Source organism: Leucopleurus acutus (genome assembly GCF_964270905.1).
Source record: "Leucopleurus acutus genome assembly, chromosome: 17".
NCBI classification, from domain to species: Eukaryota; Metazoa; Chordata; class Mammalia; order Artiodactyla; family Delphinidae; genus Leucopleurus; species Leucopleurus acutus.
Genome location: NC_139159.1, coordinates 31,032,908 through 31,051,684, shown reverse-complemented (window position 1 = coordinate 31,051,684; position 18,777 = coordinate 31,032,908). Strand labels below are relative to the sequence as shown.

The following is an 18,777-nucleotide window of genomic DNA, read 5'->3' as shown; positions in this document are numbered from 1 at the left end:
AAAGAAGCAAAGAAGGAAAGAAGGCAAGAAGGAAAGAAAGGAGGGAGGGAGGGAGGGAGGAAGGAAGGAAGGAGGGAAAGAAGGAAAAAAGACAGAAAGAAAGAAGATACAGTAAAAATAAAATAAAGTATAATAAAGTTATTGAATTAAAAAATTCTTATTTAGAGAAAAAAAAAAAAAAGGGACGGAAAGAACCTTAGGACAAATGTTGGCAGCAAAGCTATACAGACAAAATCTTACACAGAAGCATACACATACACCCTCACTAAAAGAGGTAAATGGGGAAAAATCATAAATCTTGCTGTCAGAGACCACCTCCTCAATTTGGGATGATTCGTTGTCTAAAGGAGGGAAGGAAGGACGGAAAGAAAGAAAGAAAGAACGAAGGTAAAGTATAATATTGTTATTAAAATTAATTATTAAGAAAAAAAATTAAAAAAAAACATGGACGGATAGAACCCTAGGACAAATGGTGGAAGCAAGACTATACAGACAAGATCTCACACAGAAGCATACACATACACATTCACAAAAAGAGGAAAGGGGAAAAAATCATAGATCTTGCTCCTAAAGTCCACTTCCTTAATTTGGGATGATTGGTTGTCTATTCAGGTATTCCATAGATGCAGGGTATATCAAGTTGATTGTGGAGCTTTAATCCGTTGCTTCTGAGGCTGCTGGGAGAGATTTCCCTTTCTCTTCTTTGTTCTCACAGCTCCCAGGGCTAAGCTTTGGATTTGGCCCTGCCACTGCGTGTAGATCGCTGGAGGGCGTCTGTTTTTTGCTCAGACAGGATGGGGTTAAAAGAGCCGCTGATTGGGGGCTCTGGCGCACTCAGGCCGGTGGGGAGGGAGGGGCACAGAGTGCGGGGCGGGCCTGCGGTGGCAAAGGCCGGCGTGACTTTGCACCAGCCTGAGGTGCGCTGTGCGCTGTCCCGGGGAAGTTGTCCCTGGATCCCGGGAACCTGGCAGTGGCGGGCTGCACAGGCTCTGCGGAAGAGGGGTGTGGAGAGTGACCTGTGCTCGCACACAGGCCCCTCGGTGGCGGCAGCAGCAGCCTTAACGTCTCCCGCCCGCCTCTGGGGTCCGCGCTTTTAGCCGCGGCTCGCGCCCGTCTCTGGGGTTCGCGCTTTTAGCCGCGGCTCGCGCCCGTCTCTGGAGTTCCTTTAAGCAGCGTTCTTAAACCCCTCTCCTCACGCCCCAGGAAACAAAGAGGGAAGGAAAAGTCTCCTGCCTCTTCGGCAGGTGCAGGCTTTTTCCCCGGACTCCCTCCCGGCTAGCTGAGGTGCACTAACCCCTTCAGGCTATGTTCAAGCCGCCAACCCCAGTCCTCTCCCTGCGCTCCGGCCTCAGCTCGCAGCCCCGCCCACCCCGGCGGGTGAGCAGACAAGCCTCTGGGGCTGGTGAGTGCCGGTGGGCACCGATCCTCTGTGCGGGAATCTCCCCGCTTTGCCCTCCGCACCCGTTGCTGTGCAGTCCTCCGCAGCTTCGAAGCTCCCCCCTCCGCCTCCCGCAGTCTCCGCCCACGAAGGGGCTTCCTAGTGTGTGGAAACTTTTCCTCCTTCACAGCTCCCTCCCACTGGTGCAGGTGCCGTCCCTATTCTTTTGTCTCTGTTTTTTCTTTTGCCCTACCCATGTACGTGGGGAGTTTCTTGCCTTTTGGGAGGTCTGAGGTCTTCTGCCAGCCTTCAGTAGGTGTTCTGTAGGAGTTGTTCCACGTGTATATGTATTTCTGGTGTATCTGTGGGGAGGAAGGTGATCTCCGCGTCTTACTCTTCCGCCATCTTCCGCCTTCAGAAGGTTGTGCTTTGCTAAGAATTTTCCATTTCTTCCAGCTTGTCCATTTTATTGGCATATAGTTGCTTAGTGTCAGTTGTTACTTCTCCTTTTTCTGTTCTAATTCTGTTGATTTTATTCTTCTCCCTTTTTTCTTGATGAGTCTGGCTAATGGTTTATCAATTTTGTTTATCTTCTCAAAGAACCAGTTTTTTAATTTTATTGATTTTTGCTATTGCTTTCTTCATTTCTTTTTCATTTATGTCTGATATGATCTTTATGATTTCTTTCCTTCTGGTAACCTTGGGGTTTTGTTTTTTATTTCTTTCTTTCTCTAATTGCTTTAGGTGTAAGTTTAAGTTGTTTATTTGAGAAGCTTCTTGTTTCTTGAGGTTGGATTGTATTGCTGTAATCTTCCCTCTTAGAACTGCTTTTGCTGCATACCATAGGTTCTGGGTCATTGTGTTTTCATTGTCATTTGTCTCTAGGTATTTTTTGATTTCTGCTTTGATTTCTTCAGTGACGTCTTAGTTATTTAGTAGTGTATTGTTTAGCCTCCATGTGTCTGTATTTTTTACAGGTTTTTTCCTGTAATTATTATCTAGTCTCATAGCATTGTGGTTGGAAAAGATACTTGATATGATTTCAATTTTCTTAAATTTACCAAGGCTTGATTTGTGACCCAAGATATGGTCTCTCCTGGAGAATATTCCATAAGCACTTGAGAAGAAAGTGTATTCTGTTGTTTTTGGATGGAATGTCCTATAAATATCAATTAAGTACACCTTGATTAATGTATAATTTAAAGGTTGTGTTTCCTTATTTATTTTCATTTTGGATGATCCGTCCATTGGTGAAAGTGGAGTGTTAAAGTCCCCTACTATGATTGTGTTACTGTTGACTTCCCCTTTTAGGGCTGTTACCATTTGCCTTATGTATTGAAGTGCTCCTAAGTTGACTGCATAAATGTTTACAATTGTTATATGTTTTTCTTGGACTGATCCCATGATCATTATGTAGTCTGCTTCTTTGTCTCTTGTAATAGTCTTTATTTTAAAGTCCATTTTGTCTTAGATGAAAATTGCTACTCCAGCTTTCTTTTGATTTCTGTTTGCATGGAATATCTTTTTCCATCCCCTCACTTTGATTGTATGTGTCCTTAGTTCTTAAGTGGGTCTCTTGTAGACAACATATATACAGGTCTCCTTTTTGTATCCATTGAGTCAGTCTATGTCTTTTGGTTGGAGCATTTAATCCATTTACATTTAAGGTAATTAACAATATGTATGTTCCTATTACCATTTTTTTAATTGTTTTGGGTTTGTTATTGTAGGTCTTTTCCTTCTCTTGTGTTTCTTGCCTAGAGAAGTTCCTTTAGCATTTGTTCTAAAGGTGGTCTGGTGATGCTGAATTCTCTTAGCTTTTGCTTGTCTGTAAAGGTTTTAATTTCTCCATTGAATCTGAATGAGATCCTTGCTGGGTAGAGTAATCTTGGTTGTAAGTTTTCCCTTTCATCAGTTTAAACATGTCTTGCCACTCCCTTCTTGCTTTCAGTGTTTCTGCTGAAAGATCAGCTGTTAACCTAATGGGGATTCCCCTGTTTGTTATTTTTCCCTTGCTGCTTTTAATATTTTTTCTTTGTTTTTAATTGTTGATAGTTTGATTAATATATGTCTTTGTGTGTTTCTCCTTGGATTTATCCTCTATGGGACTTTCTTTGCTTCCTGGTCTTGATTGACTATTTCCTTTCCCATATTAGGGATTTTTCAACTATAATCTCTTCAAATATTTTCTCACTCCCTTTCTTTTTCTCTTCTTCTTCTGGACACCTATAATTCGAGTGTTGGTGTGTTTAATGTTGTCCCAGCAGTCTCTAAGACTGTCCTCAATTATTTTGATTCTTTTTTTCTGTATTCTGCTCTGTAGTAGTTATTTACACTCTTTTATCTTTCAGATCAGTTATCCGTTATTCTTCTTCAGTTATTCTATTGATTCTTTCTAAAGAGTTTTTATTTTCATTTATTGTGCTGTTCATCATTGTTTGTTTGCTCTTTATTTCTTCTAGGTCCTTGTTAAACGTTTCTTGTATTTTCTGCATTCTATTTCCAAGATTTTGGATCATGTTTGCTATCATTACTCTGAATTCTTTTTCAGGTAGACTGCCTATTTTGTCTTCATTTTTTAGGCCTGGTGGGTTTTTACCTTGCTCCTTCATCTGTTGTGTGTTTCTCTGTCTTCTCATTTTGCTTAACTTAGTGTGTTTGGGGTCTCCTTTTTGCAGGCTGCTGGTTCATATTTCCTGTTGCTTTTGGTGTCTGCCCCCAGTTGACAATGTTGATTCAGTGGGTTGTGTAGGCTTCCTGGTGGACGGGACTAGTGTCTGTGTTCTGGTGGATGAGGCTGCATCTTGTCTTTCTGGTAGGGAGGTCCACATCCTGTGGTGTGTTTTAGGGTGTCTGTGACCTTATTATCATTTTAGGCAGCCTCTCTGCTAATGGGTGGGGTTGTGTTCCTGTGTTGCTAGTTGTTTGGCATAGCTTGTCCAGCACTGTAGTTTTCTGGTTGTTGAGTGGAGCTGGGTCTTAGCATTGAGATGGAGATCTCTTGGAGAGCTTCCACCATCTGATATTATGCGGATCCAGGAGGTTTTTGGTGGACCAATTCCTGAACTTGGCTCTCCCACCTCTGAGACACAGCCCTGACGCCTGGCCGGAGCACCAGGATCCTGTCAGCCACATGGCTCAGAAGGAAATGGAGAAAAAAAGAAACAAAGAATAAAATAAAATAAAGTTATTAAAATAAAAACCAAAAAATAATTATTAAAAATATTAAAAAATCAAAGTCAATTGAAAAAGGAAAAAAAAGGAAGAAAGAGAGCAACCAAACCAAAAAAACAAATCCAACAATTATAACAAGTGCTAACAGCTATACTAAAAGAAGAAAAAACAAAACAAAACAAAACAAATCAAATAAACAAGCAAAAAAAAAAACCCAGACAGAGAGAACCCTAGGGCAAATGGTAAAACAAAGCTGTACAGACAAATTCATACAAAGAAGCATACACATACACACTCACACAAAGAGAAAAAGGAAAAAGAAAAAATATATATATATATATATAAAGAGAAAAGGAGGAAGAGAACAATCAAATCAATAAACAAATCTACCAATGATAATAATCTCTAAATAGTAAACTAAGATAAACATAAAACCAGAGAAAAATTGGATGCAGAAAGCAAACCCCAAGTGTACTGTTGCTCCCAAAGTCCACTGCCTCAATTTTGGGATGATTTATTGTCTATTCAGGTATTCCACAGATGTTGGGTACATCAATTTGATTGTGGAGATTTAATCCGCTGCTCCTGAGGCTGCTGGGAGAGATTTCTCTTTCTCTTCTTTGTTTGCACAGTTCCTGGGTTTCAGCTTTGTATTTGACCCCACCTCTGTCTGTAGGTCACCTGAGGGCGTCTGTTCTTTGCTCAGACAGGACAGAGTTAGAGTAGCAGCTGATTAGGGGGCTCTAGCTCACTCAGACTGAGGGGGAGGGAGGGATATGGAATGTGGGGCAAGCCTGTGGTGGTAGAGGCCAGCATGATATTGCAACAGCCTGAGGCGTGCCATTTGTTCTCCTGGGGAAGTTGACCCTGGATCACGGGACCCTGGCACTTGTGGGCTGCACAGGTTCCCAGGAAGGGAGGTGTGGATAGTGACCTGTGCTTGCACACAGGTTTCTTGGTGGCCGCAGCAGCAGCCTTAGCATTTCATGCCCGTCTGTGGTGTCCATGCTGATAGCTGTGTCTCGCACCCATCTCTGGAGCTCATTTAGGTGGTGCTCTGAATCCCCTCTCCTCGCGCACCCCGAAACAATGGTCTCTTGCCTCTAGGCAGTTCCAGACATTTTCCCAAACTCCCTTCTGGCTAGCTGTGGCACACTTACCCCCTTCAGGCTGTGTTCACGCAGCCAACCCCATTCCTTTCCCTGGGATCTGACCTCTGAAGCTTGAGCCTCAGTTCCCAGCCCCCACCCACTCCAGCAGGTGAGCAGACAAGCCTCTCTGGCTGGTGAGTGCTGGTTGGCATGGATCCTCTGTGTGGGAATCTCTCTGCTTTGCCCTCCAACCCCCTGTTGCTCTTCTCTCCTCTGTGGCTCCAAAGTTTTCCACCCACCACCCCCCATCTCTGTCAGTGAAGTGGCTTCCTTGTGTATGGAAACTTTTTCTCCTTCACAGCTGCTTCCCAGAGGTGCAGGTCCCATCCCTATTCTTTTGTCTCTGTTTTTTCTTTTTTCTTTGGCCCTACCCAGGTACGTGGGGAGTTTCTTGCCTTTTGGGAAGTCTGAGTTCTTCTGCCATTGTTCATTATGTGTTCGGTTCGAGTTGTTGTAGGTGTATTTCTGATGTATTTGTGGGGAGGAAGGTGAACTCTACATCTTACTCCACCATCTTAAAGGTCTCCCTCTATCACATTGATTGATTTGTGTATATTTAAGAATCCTTGCATCCCTAGGATAAATCCCACTTGATCATGATGTATGATCCTTTTAATGTGTTGTTGGGTTCTGTTTGCTAGTATTTTGTTGTGGATTTTTGAGTCTATATTCATCAGTGATATTGGTCTTTAATTTTCTTTTTTGTGATATCTTTGTCTGGTTTAGGTATCAGAGTGATGGTAGCCTCATAGAATGAGGTTGTGAGTGTTCCTTCCTCTGTAATTTTTGGAAGAGTTTGAGAAGGATGGGTCTTAGCTCTTCTCTAAATGTTTGATAGAATTCATGGGTCTTAGCTCTTCCCTAAATGTTTCATAGAATTTGCCTGTAAAGCCGTCTCATCCTGAACTTTTGTTTGTTGGAAGATTTTTAATCACAGTTTCAATTTCATTACATGTGATTGGTGTGTTTATATTTTCTATTTCATCCTGGTTCAGTCTTGGAAAGTTATAGCTTTCTAAGAATTTGTCCATTTCCTCCAGGTTGTCCATCTTATTGGCATATAATTGCTTGTAGTAGTCTCTTACGATCTTTTGTCTTTCTGAGGTGTCCTGTGTAACTTCTCCTTTTTTATTTCTAATTTTATTTATTTTAGTCCACTCTCTCCTTTTCTTGATGAGTCTGGCTAAAGGTTTTTCAATTTTGATTATCTTCTAAAAAAAATCAGATTTTAGTTTTATTGATCTTTGCTTTTGCTTTCATTGTTTCTATTTCATTTATTTCTGCTCTGATCTTTATGATTTCTTTTCTTCTACTAACTTTGTGGGGTTTTTTTGTTCTTCTTTCTCTAGTTATTTAGGTGTAAGGTTAGATTGTTTACTTGAGGTTATTTTTGTTTCTTGTGGTAGGATTTTATTGCTATAACCTTCCCTCTTAGAACTGCTCTTGCTGCATCCCATAGGTTTTGGGTCAGTGTGTTTTCATTGTCATTTGTCTCTAGGTATTTTTTGATTTCCTCTTTGATTTCTTCAGTGATGTCTTGGTTATTTAGTAGTGTATCATTTAGCCTCTATGTGCTTGTGGTTTTTTACACTTTTTTTCCTGTAATTTATTTCTAATCTCATAGAATTGTGCTCAGAAAAGATGCTTGATATTTCAATTTTCTTAAATTTACTGAGGTTTGATTTGTGACCTAAGTTGTGATCTATCCTGGAGAATGTTTCATGTGCACTTGAGAAGAAAGTGTATTCTGTTTTGTTTTTTTTTAAATTAATTAATTATTTATTTTATTTGTGGCTGCCTTGGGTCTTCATTGCCATGCGTGGGCTTTCTCTAGTTGTGGTGAGTGGGGGCTACTCATTGTTGCGGTGTGTGGGTTTTTCATTGCTGTGGCTTCTTTTGTTGCAGAGCATGGACTCTAAACGTGCAGGCTTCAGTAGTTGTGGCACACATGCTCAGTAGTTGTGGCTCACAGGCTTAGTAGTTGTGGTTCACAGGCTTAGTTGCTCTGCATTATGTGGGATCTTCCCAGTCCAGGTATCGAACCCCTGTCCCCTGCATTGGCAGGTGGCTTCTTAACCACTGTGCCACCAGGGAAGTCCCTATTCTGTTGTTTTTGAATGGAATATCCTATAAATATCAGTCAACTCTATCATTTAAAGCTTGTGTTTCCCTATTTATTTTCATTTTCGATCATCTGTCCATTGGTGAAAGTGGGGTGTTAAAAAGTCCCCTATTACTATTGTGTTACTGTCGACTTCCCCTTTTAGAGATGTTACCATTTCCCTTATTTATTGAGGTGCTCCTATGTTCAGTGTATATATATTTATAATTGTTATATCTTCTTCTTGGATTGATCCCTTATCATTATATAGTGTCCTTCCTTTTCTATTGTAACAGTCTTTATTTTAAAGTCTATTTTATCTGATATGAGTATTGCTACTCCAGCTATCTTTTGATTTCCAGTTGCATGGAATATCTTTTTCCATCCCCTCACTTTCAGTCTGTATGTGTCTGTAGGTCTGAAGTGGGTCTCTTATAGACAGCGTATGTATGGGTCTTGATTTTGTATCTATTCAGCCAGACTGTGTCTTTTGTTTTGAGCATTTGATCTATTCACATTTAAGGTAATTATTGATATGTATGTTCCTACTACCATTATCTTAATTGTTTTGGGTTTGTTTTTGTAGATTTTTTTTTTATCTCTTCTGTCTCCTGCTTAGAGAATTTCTTTAGCATTTTTTGTAAAGCTGGTTTGGTGGTGCTGAATTCTCTTAACTTTTGCTTTTCTGTAAAGCTTTTGATTTCTCTATCAAATCTGAATGAGATCCTTGCTGTGTAGTGTAATTTTGTTGTAGGTTTTCCCCTTTCATCACTTTAAATATATCCTGCCACTCCCTTCTGGCCTTCAGAGTTTCTGCTGAAAAATCAGCTGATAATATTATGGGGTTTCCTTTGTATATTTTTTGTTGCTTTTCCCTTGCTGCTTTTAATATTTTTTCTTTGTATTTACTTTTTGTTAGTGTGATTAATATGTGTGTTGGCATGTTTCTTCTTGGTTTTGCCCTGTATGGGACTCTCTGCACTTCCTGGACTTGATTGACTATTTCCTTTCCCATGTTAGTGAAGTTTTTGATTATAATGTCTTCAAATATTTTCTCAGAACCTTTTCTCCTTATCTTCTTCTCCTGGTACCCCTATAATTTGAATGTCAGTGCACTTAATATTGTCCCAGATGTTTCTGAGATGGTCCTTAATTCTATTCATTCTTTTTTTTAATTCTGCTCCATGGCAGTTATTTCCATCATTCTATCTTACAGCTCATTTATCTGTTCTTCTGCCTTAGTTATTCTGCTATCTATTCTTTCTAGAGTATTTTTGATTTCAGTTATTATGTTGTTTATCACTGTTTGTTTGTTCTTTAGTTCTTCTAGGTCCTTGTTAAATGTTTCTGTATTTTCTTGATTCTATTTCTGAGATTTGGATCATCTTTATGATCATTACTCTGAATTCTTTTTCAGGTAGACTGCCTATTTCCTCTTCATTTATTTGGTTTTGTGTGTTTCTACCTTGCTCCCTTGTCTGCAACATATTTCTCTGTCTTCTCATTTTGTTTAACTTACTATGTTTGGGGCCTTCTTTCTTTAGGCTGCATGGCTGCAAGGTTGCATTCCCTCAGTCTTTTGGTATTTACTTCCAGTGTTTGAGGTTGGTCCAGTGTCTTGTGTAGGCTTCCTGGTGTGTGTGGGGGGGGTGGGGGGGTTGACTGGTGCCTGCATTCTGGTGGGTGGAGCTGGATCTTGTCCCTCTGATGGGCAGGGCCATGCCAGATGTATTTTGGGGTGTCTGTGAGTTTAGTATGACTTTAGGCAGCCTGTCTGCTAATGTGTGGGGGTGTATTCCTGTCTTGCTAGTTGTTTGGCATGAGATATCCAGCAGTGGAACTCGCTGGCTGTTGGGTGGGGCCAGGTCTTCTTGTTGAGATGGAGACTTCTGGAAGAGCTCTCACCAATTAATATTCCCTGGGCCCAGGAGTTCTCTGGTGATCCAGTGTCCTGGACTCGGCTCTCCCACCTCAGAGGCTCACGCCAACCCCTGGTCAGAGAACCAAGACCCTGCAATCTGCATAGCATGGAAGAAAAAAAAATAAAGAAAACAAACTGACAAAGAAAAACCCCAAGACAAATGGTTATAGCAAAATCAAACAGACAAACACACACAAAGAAATACAGATACACACAGAAACAGAAGAGAAAAACAAAACAGAGAAAACAAAAAAGAAGAGAGCAACCAAACAAATAAATGAACCCCAAAATGAAAACAATAAAAGTTAAACTAACAAAAACAAAAAACAAATCAAAAGCAGAAAGCAAACTAAAAAAAGTCAAAGTATAAAACAAACACACAAAAATGATGAAAAAAAGAAAGAAGAAAACAAATGAAAAATGGAAAACAACAAAAAAATAAAGTAAAAATTTAAAAATATAGTTAAAAATATAAAAACAAAACAAAGAACAAAAACCAGGAAAAAATACAATATTACAAAAAAAGTAAAAATAGAAAAAAACTTATTAAAAATAAAAACATAAAAAAAGAAAAGAAAAAATAAAAAAAGAATAATGAAAAAGAACAACAGAATAAACAAAACAATAAAAAATAGTAATAATTATTATTATTTTCCTGTAGCCTCAGCTGTCATTGTGCTTGACTCCAGAGTGAGCCACAGCCAATCCCTGCCTACCCAGGAAGTCCTCCTATACCTCTAAGTAGGTCTCTGGAACTGACATGGGCACTGTGAGCCCAGCTCAGACTTTGACCTGCCCAACTCCTGCATGTCCTTATCCCCAAACTCCACAGTTGTTAAAGCTAGACCAACCTCAATTGTGGGGACACTCGTCTATTCAGATATTCTACAGATGTAGGGTTTACTAAGCCAATTGCCGGGATTTAATCTACTGCTCCTGCAGCTGCATGGAGAGATTTCCATTCCTCTTCTTTGGTCACACCACCCCTGCAGTTCAGCTTTGCTTTTGGCCCCATCACTTACCTGCCCAGGTGAGAGGGGGCAAAAGCAGTAGCTAACTAGTGCACACTTACTCACTCAGGCAGGGGAGAGGGATGGATATGGCAGCCACAATTGAGATGTGAGGGGAGTGCCTGTGGTGGCAGAGGCCAGCAGGAAGTTGCAGTAGCCTGGGGCTCACTGTTCACTCTCCTGGGGAAGTTGGCCTTGGATCGTGGACCCCTCAACAGTGACGGGCTGCACAAGCCACTGGGAAGTTGTGGGCAGTGAGCTGTGCTTGCTCACAGGACCCTTGGCAGCAGCGGTGGCAGCAGTAGCAGTCAGCTCCTGCCTCTGGGGTCTGAGATAGCAGCTGCAGCTCGTGCCCACCCCTGAAGCTCATGTAGACTGTGTCCTCTGCCTGTGAGCAGAAGAAGCTCCTATGGCAGGCCCGCCCCTCTCCTCATGCACCCCCAACAATGGTTCTTTGACTCTCTGGCAGGCCCAAGCTTCTTCCCAGACTCCCTCATTTGTGGCACACTAGACCCTCAGGCTGTCTTCATGCAACCAACCCCAGTCCTCTCCCTGGGGTCTGACCTCTGAAGCTCAAGTCTCAGAACCCAGCTTCCACCTGCTCTGGTGGGTGAGCAGACAAATGTCTCAGGCTATGGAGTGCTGGGACCCTCTGTGCCAGACTCTCTCTGCTTTTCCCTCCATACACCTGTTGCTGTGCTCTCCTTTGAGGCTCTGAAGCTCCCCCTACTCCCTGCCAGTGAGGGGGCTTCCTAGTGTGAGGAAACTTCTCCCCTTCACAGCTCCCTCCCATAGGTGCAAGTCCTGTCCTGATTCCTTTGTCTTTTTTTTTTTCTTTTGCCCTACCCAGTTACATGGAGATTTTCTTGCCCTTTTGGAAGTCTGAGGTCTTCTGCCAGCGTTCAGTAGATGTTCTGTGGGAGTCATTCCTTGTGTAGATGTATTTATAATGTATCTGTGGGGAGAAGGTGTGCTCCATGTCTTACTCCTCCTCCATCTTGAGGGTTCTTCCCTGGCAAAAGATCTTTGATAGAGCTTCTCATTTCCACTCTTCACTCTAAGATCCATTTTCAAAAAAAGACCAAAGATCATCTTCTGAAAATAGGAAACAGACCATATGCCTTTGCTAATTTAATTTCTTTGATGGCTTACCAGTGTACTCAAACTAAGATCCAAGCCCATCATATAGGTTTTCAGTGCTACTATCTTCTTGCTTATTACATTCCAAGGATCTTATTTCAACTTTAATCATATAAAACTCTGCTTTTCTTGGAGCACTCTTCCCAGTATTCTTTGCATAGGTATCACCTTCTTCTCTTTCTTTAAATTTGGCTTAAGTGTTACTTCTTCAGAGATGCTTTCCTGATCTCCTTATTTAAAGTAAGTTCCCCTTATGTTTTCTTTTTCTCAACCCCTGATGTGTTTCCTTTGTAGCATTCAATAGTTTTTCAATTACTATAATTACATTTTTGTGTTTTTGGTTTTCATCTGCTGAATTCACTTGAGTATGGGATGATCAGGGTAGTGATCAGTTCTGTCTTGTTCTCTTTAGTATCCTTGGTACCTAACATGATACTTGGGACACTGGAGGTACTCAACAAATGTTGTTTTAATTTAAAATGATAACAAATGGTAGTAGAAACTCTTGGGGTAAATAAGATTACCCTGGTTACAAACTAGAGACTCCTACCTAAATCTAGCCTGAAGATGTGTTTTTTTGGTTCATTTGTATTGTGTTGATTTAGGCTAGTAAGTGGTTTTAAATTTTTTAAAATTCCTTTAGGTATAACATGAATGCTACAGTTTATCATAGTCCTCAGCTACAGATAGTATTGAAATATTTTAACAATGAGGAAGGGCTTACATCTAGTAGAAAGGACACAGGATACTTTGTAAGATATTAAGATAATGTTTTACTTTGCCAGATATTAACCTCAAGAGGAGTTAGTTACTCAAGAAGTTGCTTGGGTATAGAAAGATCCAGGATGTGTCTCAATATTTGAATACCTCTGCCACTCCACTCCTGTCATCTCTAGACTGGCCCTTATAAATATTTGAGTTGGTGACACCACTCTGTCCCTGTACAATTTAAAATTAAAAGAGAAGAGGGCAGAGAACAGAGCCTTGGGAAATGTCAACATTCAAGGACTGAGTAAAATAAATGAATCTCAGAGAGAAGCAGCTAGAGAAGAAAGAGCAACAAAAACAAAATGGTTTTCTAGCAGCTCAGGGAGAAAAGTTCTTTAAGTGGGCAACTGTGTCAATAGATAAGGGTGGAAAATTGTAGGCATTGGTGACTCCAGGACAAAAGGTTTCAGTAGACAATAGGTATTAAGTCAACTTTCAGTGGAGTGAGAAATGGTTGCAGACAACTTGAGAGTCATACCAAAGATGGGAGTGGTGTACATAGTCTGCCAGGGCTGTAGGGCATAAGGAAGTGTGTTGTTTGTAGATAATTTCAAAACAGTAATAAAGCTGACTGAAGTTCATCTTTTTTTTAGTATTGCTGTACTCTGGCAATTCTGAACAAGTTTAGGGTTAAAATTTTGCTACCTTCAGTCATCACTCTTAAAGAGAAGGATAGTGTAACAGCTAGAAGAGGGCATCATGTTAAAAGAGGATGACTTTATTAAACTAGATGGACTTGTGAATGTTTATATATTAAAAGAAAAGGATCAGTCCAGAAGAAGTGTTTTAACAGAGTAGAGGTTGTAATCAGTACAGCAATCTGAGGGCATATAGAATGCCCAACACACAGGAATGATTTAGCCTTGAATGAAAATAAGGCCTCTAATTCCTAGAGGAAGAATCCCTGACCCTTGATTCAAAACTGTTTCAATAGGGCAAGTTCTAGATCTTTTTTATTTCTTAAATTAACACACAAATTCTGATTACATTATTAAGTAAGTTTTCATTTTGTCCACTTTTGAAAATAACATTTATGTTTCAAAAATAATGTCAGTATTCCAGGTGTGACTGCTACTAAGTTATTTCATGGATTTCATGTAAAATAATTTTAAATGCATTGTGTTAGTAGATATATTCTAATTTCTGACATTAAATTAGTGTATTCTGCATTTGCACTTATTTCATACAGGTAACAAATATTGGGTGTTCAAGGACACGACTCTTCAACCTGGTTATCCTCATGACTTGATTACTCTTGGAAGCGGAATTCCCCCTCATGGTATTGATTCAGCCATTTGGTGGGAGGACGTTGGGAAAACCTATTTCTTCAAGGGGGACAGGTCAGTACACATTTCACATGAGGAAAACAGTTAACTAATGTTTAGAGAAATCAATATATCTGGTCTATAATAGGCATGTACATTTGAGGAAAGAACCTGTGTAGATATAAGCACAAGAATTAATAGAATTGCAACCATTTTTAAACATATTTTAAAATAATATTCAAGGTAAATCTTTCTCTAATATACCCAAGTAATGTGACTTTCTTATGAATGTATATATATAGTATATATTCTTTCTCTTCTGTATAATCTTAACATGCCTATAAAGCTGTATAGGTCGTGTATTTTATCCTTACAATGCATTTTCTTGTAATTTTACTTACTTTACTTAAAAAGTACTTTTAAGAAGGCTTTTTTTTTGCTTTTATATTTAAAGTTAAATTTTTACACTTTTCACACAGTTAATTTTGAACATTTTCAAATACTTTCAGTTTAGTCATGAGTTCTATTTCTTAGGACACTATTTATTTAGGTACCAGCAGATAGGTGCGATGAGCTAACTAAACTATCACTGGACTAAACACTTTTAGCTTGAAGTATAATATCTCTTGCTATTTTCTGTCATTTCTTTTCCTTTTATGACATTACTAACAGGGTTTGTAAAACAAAGTGAACTATTAGTTTATGACATACAGTAGCCACTAAGCATACTAATTTCACCCCCTGCCTACTTTTTGACAGATATTACATATAAAATATAAGCTGAAGGCTATATTTTTATTATTTTAAATTAATATTAGGTTAAAAAGAAATAAAGATGAAAAATCAAATTTTACTTACACTATTACTAGTTGGGTCAAAATGTGACACTCATAAGTAACCTTCATTGTTAGGTAAAACTTAAATATGTTATTTTACAAGTAAATTTAAAGCACGCACATGCACAAATACACATAAAAACAACAGGTTTTAATGAGCAACAAGCTAGTATTGAGTTCGCCTTATAATCTTAACATAATGTAACCCTATAAAATGTCTCCAACTTCATGAGAAAAATAAGGATATAAACCTTGTTTATTTTATACTTTGTAATTTTTGATAGCAAGTGACTTAAAACATTGAGCTTTATCTGTGAACAAAAGGATCCTATCATTTGTGTCCATGGATAAAAATGTATAATTTTATTCTGTTACAAGCTTTTTATACATTAAATTTGTATATATTTCTATGGCAAAATATTCATAGCTTTTAATTCACTATCATGAAACTAAGGTTTTGCTGAATGTTTCTTACTAAATCACAAAACAAAATGATTCATCAAACAAAAACTCTATTAATGTAGAAGATACTACTTATCATCACAAAAAAGTATATGACTCTCAGTAAGATATGTGTAGTTAGAGTATGAAAAGAGAAGAATGAAGAAATTGCCACAGCATGGTGACCCCTAATGAAAATAAATCTGTGGACTTATATTCTTTAAAATAACAACCCTCAGGTTGTTAGAGCTTAATTCCTCAGCTGGTTTTAATTGCTTGAATGTACTCTTTCAGGACTAGGTTCAATACAGTCCTGTATTGTCCCCACCCCACCCCCACTCCCAGAAAGGGGTAGAAACAAAAGGCTGAGAAGACACCCTGGAGAAATTAACTTCTACAAGACAAAACATGAAAGCTTAACTTACATATAACAGCTTTAATGAGGGTTTCATAGATGACAATAAAAACTGCCATTTTATTATCAGTTAGCCATACTTTTAAAAATGTTTCCATTCTAAAAACTTAGCACTTCTTGAAAACATTAAGTTTAGAAATTAAATGTGGGCTACCTCAAGTCAGTGAAATCAATGAAGGTTACATACCAAATTTATAATGGAATAAAGATATAGTAAGTGAGAAAAGGAGTTTTAGTAAATTTATTTCTGACTTGACAAGCTTCATGCAAAATATAACAAAATATATAGAAATAGTTTGATTTTAAGTTCTGCTTAAATAACTGCTTTTATAGGTTTTAAAAATATTTAAAGCAGGATCCCAACTAATTTCCATGTGTGTGATCTTATATATGAGTTCATGAATCACAGATGTTTTATAAACAGATGACTTCATATTTGTATAATTGCTTAATTCCAAAGTCACACAATTTATTAATACATTCATTCTAGATTAAAAGTAGATGGAAAAGACATTAAATTATCTAACTCAAACATTAAAACAACAATTTGCTTATCACTTTTATATGAGAATTCAGTGAGTTTTTCTTCCTTATAGGCATTACATATTTACAATACTTATCAATTTTAACTTTATATATTTTTCCATGTATATTTTGAGTGAAAATATTGAAAACATTTATCTTTATTTATTTCTTCCTCTTATTTCATTGACATTTTTCTGTTTTAAAAAAATGTAAAACAGATTTCTATTTCTCTAAGGTTAAGATCAGAAAAGGATTTTAGAGACAACTTAGTCCTGGTGTAAAAAACTCAATTGCTTTAAGGGATCGTGCAAATAATATATACAGTGCTGGGTATAGGAGTAATATATACGGCAGTAGGGAGTGATAGGTACTGTGATGAGCTGGAAAGTACAAATACTCTAGAAAAGCATTCAAAATCAGAATCATTTATATAATTTGCTAGACAAACAAAGCATAGCTTTAAATTATATTTGATTCAAGTGCTGCCATATGTCAGTCCTACATCATATTCACTTCCTACCAAAGTCTAGACTGCCTCAGTTACATTCCATAGGTATTCATCCTTCTGTACCTGACTGCCTGTGGTGACAGCATAAATATGAGACAGCCCATTACATTCTCAATAGCTCTAATTCCTTCTTGCATAAGATTTCTGTACTCATCTTGGCATATCTCTCACTCATTTAGTTAAAACATTTTTTGAGCACATACTATGTGACATGTACTAGGTAATGAAGATATAGTAGTAAAAATAAAACACATGTATTCTTCTCCCATGGTCCTTAGATTCTATTAGGGGAGATAGTTGTAAACAGAGAAGAAATAAATGACCCTGATACATTAACATTGAGAAACACTACAAGAAATATAATAGGTGATGATGTGATAGAAGCTTGTGGGTGGTAAAGAGTGGTTGGGAAATTAGTGTGGAGGTCAAGAAAGGCCTAAATTGTGAAGGGTACACTGATGCAAGGACTTTAGTGGGGAGAAATTTCAACCGCACGAAGCTATTCAGAACAGTGTGTTGTAAGTACCTGAAATAGCAGTACAAAAGCAAAAATGTTAGAATATTCAAATCAGAAAAAAATATTGTGGCTACAGCATAGTGGATAAGTGGTCAAGGAGGTCACACAGGTAAGCAGGGACCAGATTACGAGGCCCTGTAGAACATGGCAAAGACTGGATTTTTTAATTTTAAGTACAATGGAAAACATTGGAGGGTTTTCAACAGGAAAGTGCATGTTCTGATATGTATTCAAAAACATCATTATGGCCTCCGTGTGAAGAATGGACTTCAAAAGTGGAAGCAAGGAGATTAACTGGTAGGCTGTTGAAGTAGTACAAGGGGACACAATGGTAGCAGTGGAGATGGAGCAAAGAGTACAGTTTACATTTTGTATGTAATCATAACAAGTTTTTCTTATGGCTTGGATTTTACAGGTGAGAAAAGCAAATCAAAGACACCATCTAGGTTTATTGCCTAAATAACTGAGTAGATGGTGCCATTTCTGAAGATGTAGCAAAGAAAGGAAGGAATACTGGGGGAAGGGGACTAAGAGTTTGAAATGTTCGTTTTCGGTTTGAGATACCTGCTTACACACCAATTAGAGAAATCAAGCAGGTAGTAACAGTTCACAAGGAAAGGTGGGTTGGAGGCACAGATCTGAGAGTAATTTCATATAAATTGTATTGAAAGTAAGGGCCGACATGAAATCTCATACGTATAAAGATAGCTAAAGAAGTGTAGATGAAATGATGGTTCTTTAAACAGATCTGTAAATTCAGATTAAAATGTCCAGTTTCACTGTTTCACATATAGCATGGAACTCAGTCCCTCAGACTCCTACTTGCCCTTTTCTTAATATACTATAATTTGATACTTGGATACATTTTGATCTTCATAGCATTTAGCTCTAAAATGCTATGTTCTTAAATCATCTCAGCATCTTTTCACAAATATACCCAAGACTCTCTTGTCATACTTCATTCTAGGCTGAACCGTTGAGGATTTTAAGACATTTTCAAAGAAAGAAGATAAAATTTAGATCTATTTTGGTTTGTTTTATTATTATTATTACTAATAGCCAAACAGAAAAATACATTTATTTCCTATAGCTTAAGGTGTGTGTTTATGAAGTAATTCCTTTTTGTGTTTTTAAAATTATCCAACAGAGTACAGATTGATATTTTCAATTCTGTTACATTTTTAATAAGGCTTCTGAAGAAAGAGATTTTGTATGATTATTTGGGCGTGAATAAAAGTGGCCCTGGGTTTTGTGATAACAGAGGCAAGTAGTCTGACTCTAGAGTAAGAAAATGAGACAAAGTGGATGAAGAAATGACCAGATCATATGAAATCAACCTTGGAGCCACTTTCTGTTCAGTTTGAGTTCAGTATCCAGAAACATTAAAGTATGTCATTTCAGAATTTTCTATACCATTTATTTGTTCACACAGAAGGAATTTAAGAAATTGTTGTATACTATTACATGGACAACTGTTTTGTCTTATGGTTATGACTCATGATCAAATCTAAAAAGTGATGAATAAATCCCATTTCCATTCATAATTTATTTTAAAGGATTGATTTACAATGCTTTTCTCAAAGAATCAGCAATTTAAAGTCATAATTCTACTGCAGAGATTATTGAT

General features: G+C 38.2%; 1 protein-coding gene across 1 annotated transcript in view; it reads left to right on the top strand.

The window, feature by feature from the left end:
* Positions 1-18,777, top strand: part of MMP16 (matrix metallopeptidase 16) — a gene marked incomplete at both ends in the record, with an annotated part of 349,843 nt that overhangs the window by 319,994 nt on the left and 11,072 nt on the right. The window contains one exon of the mRNA XM_082858978.1: positions 13,833-13,983. Coding sequence (XP_082715104.1) covers positions 13,833-13,983 — 151 coding nt within the window. The remainder of the gene's footprint in view (positions 1-13,832; positions 13,984-18,777) is intronic.